Source organism: Physella acuta, unplaced genomic scaffold, assembly GCF_028476545.2.
Source record: "Physella acuta isolate Inbredline_101_S28 unplaced genomic scaffold, ASM2847654v3 ptg000691l, whole genome shotgun sequence".
Classification (NCBI taxonomy): domain Eukaryota; kingdom Metazoa; phylum Mollusca; class Gastropoda; family Physidae; genus Physella; species Physella acuta.
The window spans coordinates 50,215-62,049 of record NW_026732210.1 but is presented as its reverse complement, the minus strand read 5'-3'; the positions used below and the strand labels follow the sequence as shown (position 1 = coordinate 62,049).

The 11,835-nt window shown below is 31.2% G+C and overlaps 1 protein-coding gene and 1 long non-coding RNA gene across 2 annotated transcripts; both read right to left on the bottom strand.

The window, feature by feature from the left end:
- Positions 1 to 136: 136 nt before the first annotated feature.
- Positions 137 to 724, bottom strand: LOC131949359 (uncharacterized). Its single transcript, XR_009388152.1, has 3 exons — positions 670 to 724; positions 326 to 473; positions 137 to 234 (listed from the first exon to the last, which is right to left on the bottom strand). It is a non-coding gene; the product is annotated as an uncharacterized LOC131949359 (long non-coding RNA).
- Positions 725 to 1,430: 706 nt separating this feature from the next.
- Positions 1,431 to 11,779, bottom strand: LOC131949351 (cadherin EGF LAG seven-pass G-type receptor 2-like). Its single transcript, XM_059311208.1, has 21 exons — positions 11,687 to 11,779; positions 11,364 to 11,576; positions 10,882 to 11,094; positions 10,626 to 10,701; positions 10,269 to 10,475; positions 9,688 to 9,912; positions 9,252 to 9,461; positions 8,668 to 8,898; positions 7,925 to 8,251; positions 7,512 to 7,636; positions 7,041 to 7,280; positions 6,590 to 6,651; positions 6,068 to 6,353; positions 5,167 to 5,544; positions 4,294 to 4,545; positions 3,803 to 3,972; positions 3,419 to 3,573; positions 3,014 to 3,182; positions 2,459 to 2,617; positions 1,816 to 1,964; positions 1,431 to 1,610 (listed from the first exon to the last, which is right to left on the bottom strand). The coding sequence occupies exons 1-21, from the start codon at positions 11,777 to 11,779 to the stop codon at positions 1,432 to 1,434; spliced, it is 4,119 nt and encodes a 1,372-aa protein (XP_059167191.1). The 3' UTR covers position 1,431.
- Between the last annotated feature and the right edge of the window lie 56 nt (positions 11,780 to 11,835).

Here is an 11,835-nt window from a genome sequence, read left to right as displayed (position 1 = left end):
AACTTTTAGGCTATAAAGCATAGTAAAAATAAACAGGCTTTTGAATCCATAAGAGTACATCTTATAATAATGCAAGAATTCTATTTTTAGAATAATTTATGAAATTCATGAAGACTTTCTTTATTTAACATAGAACATTCCCTTTATGTGCTAATGGGTTAAATGTAGAGCCCACTCATGCTACCCACTGGCGCTGATTTTTCTTGGTGTTGAAGTCATAAAGTTTGCCAGTCACTGGGATTGAGGAAAAAATAAATGATTAAAAACAAAGGTTAAACAACATTGAACAAGTGCCTGGAGAAGGAAAGAGAACAAGGTTGGCTACCTCTGTCTTGTGCTCTCCCTTTATAATGTCTAAGAGCATCTGAGTTTTGTGGATCATCACTCTTCCTTTTAATGATTATGGCCCTTGGGCTGGTGGTGGTGGATGCAACTTCTTTTACTACTGAGTTGTTTACCTTCAATAATGAATGCTGTAAAAGAATTATAAAGAAAACCACTGGTTGAAAGGATTACAAATGAACTGAGTTGGTCAGTCTTTATATGGAATATACAAATTTCAATACAAATTGAAATGCAATAGGTACGTGTTAGGACAAATTAATGAAAATTAATTGACCAGCTTTTTTAAAATTAAATTCTTCATAAAAAATAAATAATTAATTTTACCTTTTCAATTTTCATTGCTTGTTCCTGGTGACTATCTAAGAAATTAAATTATTAAGAAACTCAATTATTGATAATTAATAAACAAATGAATGGTTTTCAAAATAAACATGTAATTTTATTTTATTTGTTCTTTTTTTTTTGAGAAAATAAATTGTTTAATTAAAAAAAAAAGTATACACTAAAACTACTGGTTAAAAAATAGATGAAAAAGTATTTTCACTCACCAGCTACTGGCACCCAATCTATGGCATAATCGGGTTCTGGATATACAGTTGCAACATTTACTGTAAAACAAATAATTTATTTCTTGTTGAAAAGAAATCATTATGCAGGCACTAAGAAAATATGCATTTATGGGATAAAAAGTATGCTAACTTAAATGCGGGAATACAAGTATGCTAACTTAAAAGCTAAAAAAACTTTACTTGGTGGAGTCTGATGGAGATCATTTATAGATGTGCCATTCATTTCTTTCTTTGTTTCTTCTTTGGTGGGTTCTTTTGAATCATTTTGTAAATGGTGTTTGGACTTGGCTCTTCTTTGCCTTTGTTTAAAAATTTAAAAAAAATTGAATTTATAAATAAGTTATTGCTGAAAGTTCTAAAATATAAGACAAACATTTAAGATTTTTAAAATTTTAAATACTGTAACAAAAAATAAATAATTATGGTATATTTTAAGCATTTTTAATCTGTTAATTATGCTAAGGTATTTTAAAAATAAGGCAAGATATAAGTGATGAGGTTTAAAAGAACCTGTCCCTCACCTCCAAAACTTAGAACATACTCGAAACAAAAAGTAAGAAAGAAATCCAATAAGAATCAATCCAAGGAAGATAACTACAGCTGTGATGACTCTCCCAGCTGTTGTATCAAACCATCCTATTGGCTTGTAATAATATGGGTCCACTCTGATGATATCAAAATAGTCCCAGTCACTTCCTGGCAAAACATAATTATAAATGTTAATTTTGATGTTTTAAAATTGTCAGTTTAATATAAGCAAAATTGGAATTAATGAAAATTATAGTTTAAGATCAATATATTGATGCCATCATAATTTTTTCAAAGGCTTTTTACAGAAATTTCTATTGTGAATTTATAATTTTATCCACCACTCTTAAACACTGACCAAAACAAAACTTACCTTGGACAGAAGAGCCGGGGTCTCCTTGAGGGTTGGCACTGACCAGAGACAGAAACTCGTCTTGCTGTAGGAAATCTTTCTCAGTGTTGATGTTTGCTTCAGAGTCGGTGGTGTTGTCTCGCAAAGCATACAGATGAACATCTATAGGTCTGAACAATCCAACAAAATGTTACAAAATCATAGCACATTTTCTTTTAGAAATTTCAACTGTATTTCTTTATTTTAATAGTATTTCCACATTCTCAGTTAAGGAAAATATTTTTCTTCATGAATAATACTCTAATGTTTTTTTACATATTATGTTCTCATTTTTCATATTCAAAAGAAAATAATTAATTTGTAGGCTACACTTGTGCACTTAAGTACTTTCTTTAACAATTAGTAAGTAAAGTAAAATAAATAAGTTAAGTTACCCTTTTTGAGCCAGGCAGTTTATGGGTAAGATCAAGTAGAGTTCACCTGTTTCTGTGACCAAGGTATATGAAGGGACAATGTGGTCAACACTACTGCCTTTACTTTACTTAACGTCGGTCACATCCCCATCAGAGCAGGACTCGACACTTGTCAATTAGCAGCCATGAGCTCTATGTCCAACCAACCATCCAAACAATCAGTAAGACAAGTATTGTGTGATTGTACTCACTGATCTGCAAGCAATCTTCTTACTCCACTGACTGGTGGATGAGCTACTCCTTCATACTCTTCAACACACCACAATCTCACCACAGCGGTGGGATAGTGTGCTTGGATAACACTCTGCAGGTGGCTCAAGAATGAGTCAACATGAGCAAAGAATGAAGTCCTGGAATTAAAAAAACAACACACAACTGAAATGGCTAGTTACCATGCTTTAATGCTTTGCTAAAAATTGTTTAAACTAGTAAATGTCTTAACTTTATAGATTTGCTAAATAGAGTTCTATTTGCTTATTTTAATAATTTAGACTCTAATAAGATGGGATGAAATGCTTATTATGGTTATGTAGTTTGGAAACTTAGTTAAGTGTTTCTATCTCTGAACAACATTATAGGATTTGTGGACTACACAGCTGTGTTGAATATTTTGTGCAGTAATAAAAATGAACCTACTAATGCCAAAACTAAACGTGACCACAATATTTTGTGCAGTAATAAAAATGAACCTGCTAATGCCAAGTCTAAACGTGACCACAATATTTTGTGCAGTAATAAAAATGAACCTGCTGATGCCAAGTCTAAATGTGACCACATAGAGATTAGGATCAAAAGTGTCCACTCTAACTGTGGCCGGCACCTCCGCCCTCCTTACTGGTGTACCTCCATCTTTTGCATGAACCTCAATTGTGAACCTGGCACTTTTAGGAGCTACACCTCTTTGGTTCAAAGCTCCTGGAGGACAAAAAAGTATACATAACTAATTAATTAAAATAATGAATAATATAATAATAATCAACATATTAATTTTGTTTCGTTATTTAATAATACAAGATAAAAAAATAAAAATAATGATTAATATTTAATACTCATGTTTAGAATAAAAACTCAATCAATCTCAAATTTATTATTATTATTGATGACTGCATGTGAGTTAACCTAAAGAAATATGAATTAAAAACAAAACTTACCAGTTTCAGGTGTGATGAAGAAGAGGAACATCTCTTCCTGGGTGTAGTAGGAAATAGCTGAATTTTGACCAAAGTCTGCATCTACAGCTGTAACTGTTGCCACAACTTTCTCACACTGTCCGTTATATGCAACTTCAGTGTTGTAAAATGATGGGCTAAACATTTTTTTTAAATATAAAAAATCATAAAAAATAATTAATTATTTTTTCAATAAAATTAATTTATGAATAAATCTTCAAAACATAAGAATCCTTATAAATAAAGAAGAAATCTTAAAAAGAAATCTTATTAAGATTTCTTTTTTTATTTATAAGAATAAAACTTTATACTCTAATTTTCGTAACAATCATTTTCAAAACTTCTAAATATGAGAGTTCAATTGACCTGAAAATTGGGTTGTTATCATTGATGTCTCTGATATCTATCAACACTGTGGTAGACCCTGTGAGTGGGGGTGTGCCTCTATCTATGGCATACACGACAAAAGTAAATCTCTGACAGTTTTCATAGCTGATCAGGTTTATAATGCTGACACTGCCTGTTTCTGAATCAACCTAGGGAAATAGAACAGCTTTTATTAGTGGGTTCATTTAGATTATTTAGTTTTTAAAATACCTTCTACTAGTGAATTCTTTTAGTAGGCTATATTTGGATCTTAAATACTTTTATACAACTTTATGTGATTGGATCTTGAAATATAATATAAAACATTTAGTATATTTGTATATTAAAATAGTTGTATAAAACTTTTCATATATTTGGATCTTAAAATCCTCATACAAAACTCAATTTATTTGGATTTGAAAATGATTTTATAAAAATTTGTAGTAAATTTAGATCTTAAATAATGTAGTTGTTGCCATTAAAATATTTACATTGAAATAGCTTTTGGCCAGAGAACCATCATACAAATTGCTATCCATGAAGTAACCAATTTCTGCGTTGATGCCAAAGTCCCTGTCCACAGCCTGGACAATTAAAACAGTTTTGTTGACAGCTGTTTTCTCGTCAATCAACACACTATAATTAGACTTGGTGAATGCTGGGACCACATCATTCAGGTCGTTGATGTAAATTACAACTTCTGCGAATGATGATCTGGAGATGGGCACACCCGCATCATTCACCTAAAGTTTTAAAATATTATTTTCTATTTAGGCTGTGTGGATTAGGGGCTATTTATAGTAAAAAAAATTAATTGTTATTGACAGGATTATAGATCAAGCTGTTATAGTACATGTGTTTGACTGATAACCCGAAAGTCTCAAGTTTGGATCCTAGGCTCATGTCCTTAGGATGTCCCTGAGTCCACCCAGCTCTAATGGGTACCTGTCCCACATCAGGGAAATTAAATGTGGCCTGGCATAGTGCTGACCACACAATCCCTTCATATGCTGAGGTCACTAAAACAGGTGAACTCTACTTCACCTGCACCCTGGACCAAATGGTTCAAAAGGGTACTTTTTTATCATAATAAACAATGTATTTCTGGCGTTGATTCACTTAATCAGCCTGGGACTGGACAAAGTGGAGGTGTATGGTTGAGAAGTAAAGAGGACCAAGACAAGTAAGTCACTAACTATCTAATTTTTAAAATAAATTGAATAAAACAAATATTACATTAATGCTAAAATTCAATAAATAAAATTATACCCTTTAATATTTTAGTATTAGTTTACTGACTGTCTTAATTATTCTGTTTCACAAAAGATTACAATAAAACATGCATTAAATACATCAAAATGTACCTTGAGTTTTGCCTTATAAAATGCTTGAGACTCCCTATCAAGATCAGCTGATGCAACTCTAATGGCCCCACTTATCTTATCAACAACAAAATGCGATGACTTTCCAACGTAGAAAGAGTCAAAACTGTAGCTAAGCTCTGAGTTCAACCCCTCATCAGCATCAGTGGCATTGACTGCCCCCACAAACGTGTTGACCAGTGAGTTCTCTGAGATGTTGAATGTGTAGTAGGCTGGTGTGAAGACAGGGTTGTTGTCATTGATGTCAGTGACATTGATGATGGCATACAGGTCTGTTGACCTCTGGGGGACGCCATGGTCTGTCACTCTGATGTGTAGTTTGTACTGAGAGACACTTTCACGGTCCAGTGGGTTTGATACCTAGATACATTGTAAAGTATTTGTTCTTTGTTTTTTAAACCACTAATAGTATTTTTAAAAACAATATTAAATATGAAATATGGTTATAAAATTATACATTTAAATATTCTAATAAAGTATCTCTTCTGTGTTAAATAATGTGAATTTTTATGGGGTTAAGGAAGAGAGAAAACTTTGAATTATATTCTATTCGTAGATAACATTTATCCTAGAAATTATTTAATTGAAAAATAATTTTATTATGTGTTGGAGAAGCAGATTTTGAATGTCCCCTCTGATATAAATTTGATAGGGATTAAAAAATTAAAATGTATTTTTAAAAATGATTAAAAATGAGTCTTTTTCTTCTTCTTCGTTCTTAATTTTAGTGTTTGAAGGGATTCCCTCCAACACAATTAAGTAAAAATTAGGGTTAATGGGAATTTATAATAAAAAATAATGCTGTGTATAAAATATAAATAACCTTGGTGTTAATTATCTAAAACGTATTTCAACAAATGATGTAGGTCCCAGCAATTTTTACCTGTACATAACCCTCAGAATTAACATGGAAATCTTGACCAGTGTTACCCTCGATGATTGAAAAACCCATAAAGACACCAGGACCTTCGTCAGCATCGGACGCATTGATTTTAAACACAACCTCATTGATGTTAATATTTTCTGGCACAGCCTTGTTGTAAGTACCACTGACAACTGGACTGTTGTCATTCTGGTCATCTATTAGAATTGTCAGGGTAGCCGTAGAGGTGCGAATGAGAGGGTCAGTATCTGTGCCATGGTCTATTACTCTAATGTGTAAGACAAGCCTATGGATTAAATTAAAACAAACCTGATAAGAAATTTTAAATAATTTTTTAGATTAAAAAATAAATAAAAATAAAATTATATATATATATATATACATATATATATATATATATATATATGTATATCAAAAGTAATTATAAATATTATTCCTCTTCATGATGTGTATGTCTATTTAAATCTTTATTTAAATAACTATATATTCTAAAAACAAACTATATTCAAACAATTGTCTCACTCTTTAAAATTTTCTCTATCCATGACTGCTGTTGTTCTCAGTTCCCCAGTGCCTGGGTCAATCTAAAGGTTAAATAAAGTTATAAAATGAAGGTTAAAATAGTTATGTTGTTGCGTGTGCTCAGGATGAATCAAGTTTGTTCATTTGAATTATTCTCCTCCATAACAATAGATCACTTATTTATTTTACAATTTGTTTATAAATTTAAAACACAAACTTAAAAGGAGGGGAAGGTGTGGCCTAGTGGTAAAGTTCTGGACTTCTAACTCAAAAATCTCAAGTTCGAATCTAGGTTCAAATCCAGAGGATATCCATGAGTCCACCCAGCTCTGATGGGTATCTAACTCACATTAGGGAAAGTAATGGCCACTGGGGATAGTGTAATCAGTACTATGACCAGTCACCAGTAAAGTTAAATCACTTTTAAAAATATATAAGACAAACAATTTACCGCAAAATAATCACTGTATTCAACCAATTCAAATCTAGAAATTTCTGTGTCTTTATCAAAGCCGATGTAAGTCAGGACTGTATCCCCAGGACTGATGGTCTCAGGGATGGTCACAGCCATATCTGGTGGGGTTATCACTGGGTCATTGTCATTTTTGTTGACCACTTGAATCTTGACCAAACAGTTGGATGTCAAGGAAGGTTTACCTGCGTCATAAGCTGCCACTGCCAGATACAGCACCTGTGGTCAACATTCAAACACATGTTCACTTAATTACAGCACCTGAAGACAACATTCCAACTTGTTTTAAAACTAAACTTACAACACCATGGGTCAACATTTCAACATAATATGTTCACTAAACTTGAAAACCTGGCCAAATTTCTAAACATTGATTTTAAATAAATAGCAATTTTATAACTATTTCAATAATTTATTTTAAAACAAATGAAACAAAGAAAAAAAAATCACTTTATAAGTTTCATAGTCGATGTTTGATCTTGTTACTAAGGCCCCAGTAACATTGTTGAGGTTGAAAAACTCTAAGCCGTTACCACCAGTTACATTGTACATAAGAAATCCAAAGCTCCCTGAGTCTGAAAATACGGTGTTTTGTATTTTTTATTTAAAAGTCCTAAATTATCAAGGAAAATGCATTAAAACATTTATAAGTGCCAAATCCTTAAGGTAAATAAAATAAAACATTTCAAAGCTAAATAATCAAAGTAAATGCATTTAATCTTTTCAAAATTACCAAATCTTGGTAAAAGCAATAGATAATTTAAAAGTATTAAATTAAATACTACATAATCTTAACAAATGCATAAATAAATTAAACCCAGTTCAGAACAAACTGTTAAGATGTTGATACAAAAATATCCTACCATCGTCAGTTACCAAGACTCTGCCCACACTGACACCCAACTTCTCATTCTCATTCACTGTTAAGTTCAACACAGATGCAGCAAACACAGGGTAGTTGTCGTTGATGTCTTGTAGGATGATACTCAAAGATATGGTAGAGGTCGTGATATCGGAGGCACCAAATCTGTCTGTGGCTACAATTATAAGGGAATACGTGTTTGGTAAGTGGTCAAAGTCCATTGGCGCCCCCACAAACAGTTGACCGTTGGTTGGGTCAAGAATAAAAACATTTGTGGAGTTGGTTGCCAGACTGTAAACAATTTCTCCATCAACCCCTGCATCAGAATCTGCATGAAAAAAGATATATTTGATAAATACTTGATTCTAACTTATAACAAATTTGGTACTTTACATACTTGATCTTAAATTATTATAATTATTACAACATCAATTACTTTATACCTAAGCTTTTAAAAATTTTGAGCAGAGGTGATTAAAAAATAATTTTAATGCATCCTCTAAATTATTTCCACAAAACAAAACCAACTTGCAATTGTAACTTTTTTTTTTGTAAAGAAGAATATATCTTTCTTAATCTAAAAAAAACAAACAAAAAAGAAACAACTAAAATAATTTTTTGTATTAAAAGATATAGCATTTATTTAATACTTAAGAGAATTTACTGATGAATTATCAGACATCATAAAACAATATTGTATTTACTTCAAAACAAACTATCAAACACCATGTTACATGTTTGTACCTGTAGCATTGGCATCATAAACTAATGTTCCAATTGGTATGTTTTCCAGTAGAAAAATTGTATCATGAGAAGTGTTCATGTGTGGAGCTTGTTCATTTACAGGTAGAACAGTAATAATAACCCTCCCTGCAGATTTGAGAGATGGCACACCAGAATCTTTGATCTCCAGTTGCAGATCATACAGTGTGGTCGTTTCAAAATCTAGGTAGTCTTTCAATACTAAAGTTTTACCTGGAAATTGATTGCATTAGAATGAATTATATTTGTACAGTTAGTAATTTGAATATGTAGTTTCAAATTACATTTTAACATCACCATTGAAGTGAAATTGTTGTTTTTTTCTACCTTAAAGATAAGGTAATTTACAGTTAATTTTAATTCTATGATTAATCTGCTAAATTTCAATAGAATAAATCTTAAACTAAAATTAAACCTGTTAAAAAATATTGCAGTAAAAATTATATTCATCAAAAATAAAAAAATTCAATTAAAGAATGAAAATGTTTTGTAAGTTCACAAAATAGTTGCTTTGCTCATATTTAAACACCATTTGTGTAATATAGATTAAAGTAAATTCTGTTTACCAACAATATTAAACTTGTTCTCAAAGTTTCCATCAGTTATATTAATGTAAACCAGAGCATTGTTCCCTTCATCTTCATCCTGCACAGTGAAGTTCAGTAGAGTGACCACAGGTTTGATTGTTTCAAGAACCTCAGCATGATACATGAGTGGTATCAACTGGGGTGTGTGGTCATTGACATCAGTGATGAGAATATCCAATGTAACAGTAGCTTAAATCAAGAAAAAGAATGCACATATTCTATATAAACAAGTTTTGACGTTAAATAAAGGTTAATTGTAAGCTAAAAATAGTTTTTTTTATTCTTGTATAATCTTTTTAGCTTACATTTATTTTTAAGTCAAATTGTAAATTATTTTATTTTTAGTGTTACATAATATATGTAATTTATCAGGGATAAATAGTTTTAGATTATACAAAATTTGTTAAATAATTACCATTTCTTTGTGCACTGCTACCTGGCACATCATCACTAGCCCTGACAGTCAAATGGTACCTGGCCAATGTTTCTCTGTCTACATTTCCTATGATTGTAATATTGCCAGATGTTTCATCTATATCAAAAACATGGTCATTGTTGCCTCCATCTATGTAGTACCTGACACTACCTTGTTGCAAACCCTGATCTCTGTCAGAAGCTAACACTTGTGTTATTGATGTGCCTATATTATAAAAAAGAAATTTTTTAAAGATATAACATTTTCATCTAGATCCATATGTTCATTTTATTATTAGATCTGATTATTTAATTGGGTATTGGTTGGGAAGGAATTTTTTTATTATAGGACACAGGAAAATATCAAGTACAAACACAAGTCAAATACAGTTAAATGTATTGTTTATACTTAGTTTATAGACTAATACTAATTAAAAGTTCAGCAATATTTATACACCAAACCCCCAACTCGACAAATCTATGTGGGCATAGTGCTATTATACATAAATAAATGTTTCAATGCTTTTACTTTTAAATATCCTTTATTTTCTATTCAAGAAATTTTTTAAAAGTTAGAATTACCTAGTTTTGTATTCTCTGCAACATAGTATGTTCCATTATTATTCAGTGGCTGAAATACTGGGTCGTATTCATTTACTGGCTCTACATTTACTGTTAGCATTATTTTTATTGACCTGGGGTTGACCACATTCAACTCTTTCACAACAATAGTAAATCCATGAGTTGTTGCATTTTCATAGTCAAAATACTTGATCTGAGTTACCTCCCCTGTTGTTTCAGAGAGACATAAATAACTCAGGGTAATTGTACATACCTGTATACACTAACCTTTTTACACCACATTAATTAGAAAATTTTTTCCATATATAAAAATCAGTTGATTTTAAACAATGATGAATGTGAGGTATTTAGGCTTACCCGTGGTTTTATTAATTTTTATCTCATCTGGTGCATTAACTGGAATATACTCCAAGACTGGACTTGCAACTATATCCTAGTTGAGCACATTAGAAAAAATCAACTATTTTATTACAATTTTTTTAACCTTCAGAAACATATTTAATGTATCCTACATTAAAATATCTGAAAAACAGAAAAATAACTAGACAATGTTATGGAGCTTAAATGTTAAGAAAACATTTGAACAAAAACTTTAAAAAGTATCTTTACATACCAAGTCAAAACAATGAGGTGTATAGAGTGTTCCCATGTTAACCTCTTCTTTCACAGAGATAGTAAAAAACACATCAGTGCACTCTGGATCATTGTCATCCACATCAGTTACTAGTATGGTCAGAATGAGTGTGCTGGTCAAGTTCCCTGAGTCTCTGACTTCAAGTGCCAGGTTGTAAAACTTTTCTCTCTCATAGTCCAGTGGCTCTTGGAGCTGTTTAGAACATTTTATAGCTAAATTTGACCACTAACTGGTAGACACACAAATCTGTGTATGTGTTATTCATTGAAATAGCATAGAGTTTACTTCTAATTTAAAGGTATATTTTAAAAAACTAAGGGATTTATAGTAGGAAAACTGTTATTTTGTTAGTTGATTCTGAAGCTAAAGGTATAGTCATTCAATAGAGTTTAAAAAGAAATTAATTTTAGACTATTAATGATTAAATATAATACTATCTAAAAACATAAGAGCAAACTTACAATCAATTTGCCTGAAGTTGAATCAAGGCTAAACATTTTCTTTGTGTTTCCATAGCTGATGCTGTACACTTTGACACCATCCCCTGAGTCTCTATCAGTAGCATTGAGTTGATAAATCAAATCATACAAGCTTATATTTTCTGGCACCGACTTGACCACAGGACCTGATGGCACAAACTCTGGACTATACTCATCCACATCTGTTACTTTCACCTGGAGATGTTAATTTTTAAAAAATATTTAAATTAAAAATATATACATATACATTTATATACATTTTAATATAAATAAAAAATAACTTTAATACATTATTAAAACTTAACTAGGAGAGTAATGTGATTTATGAATGACCCTTGGCCTAAAATGTACACATTTTTAAAAAGTTGGAACAAGAAAATAAATTCTTGATTTACCATCACTTCAACTGTTTGATAGTGAGCTCCATCAGTGACTATAACTTTTAATTGGTGGA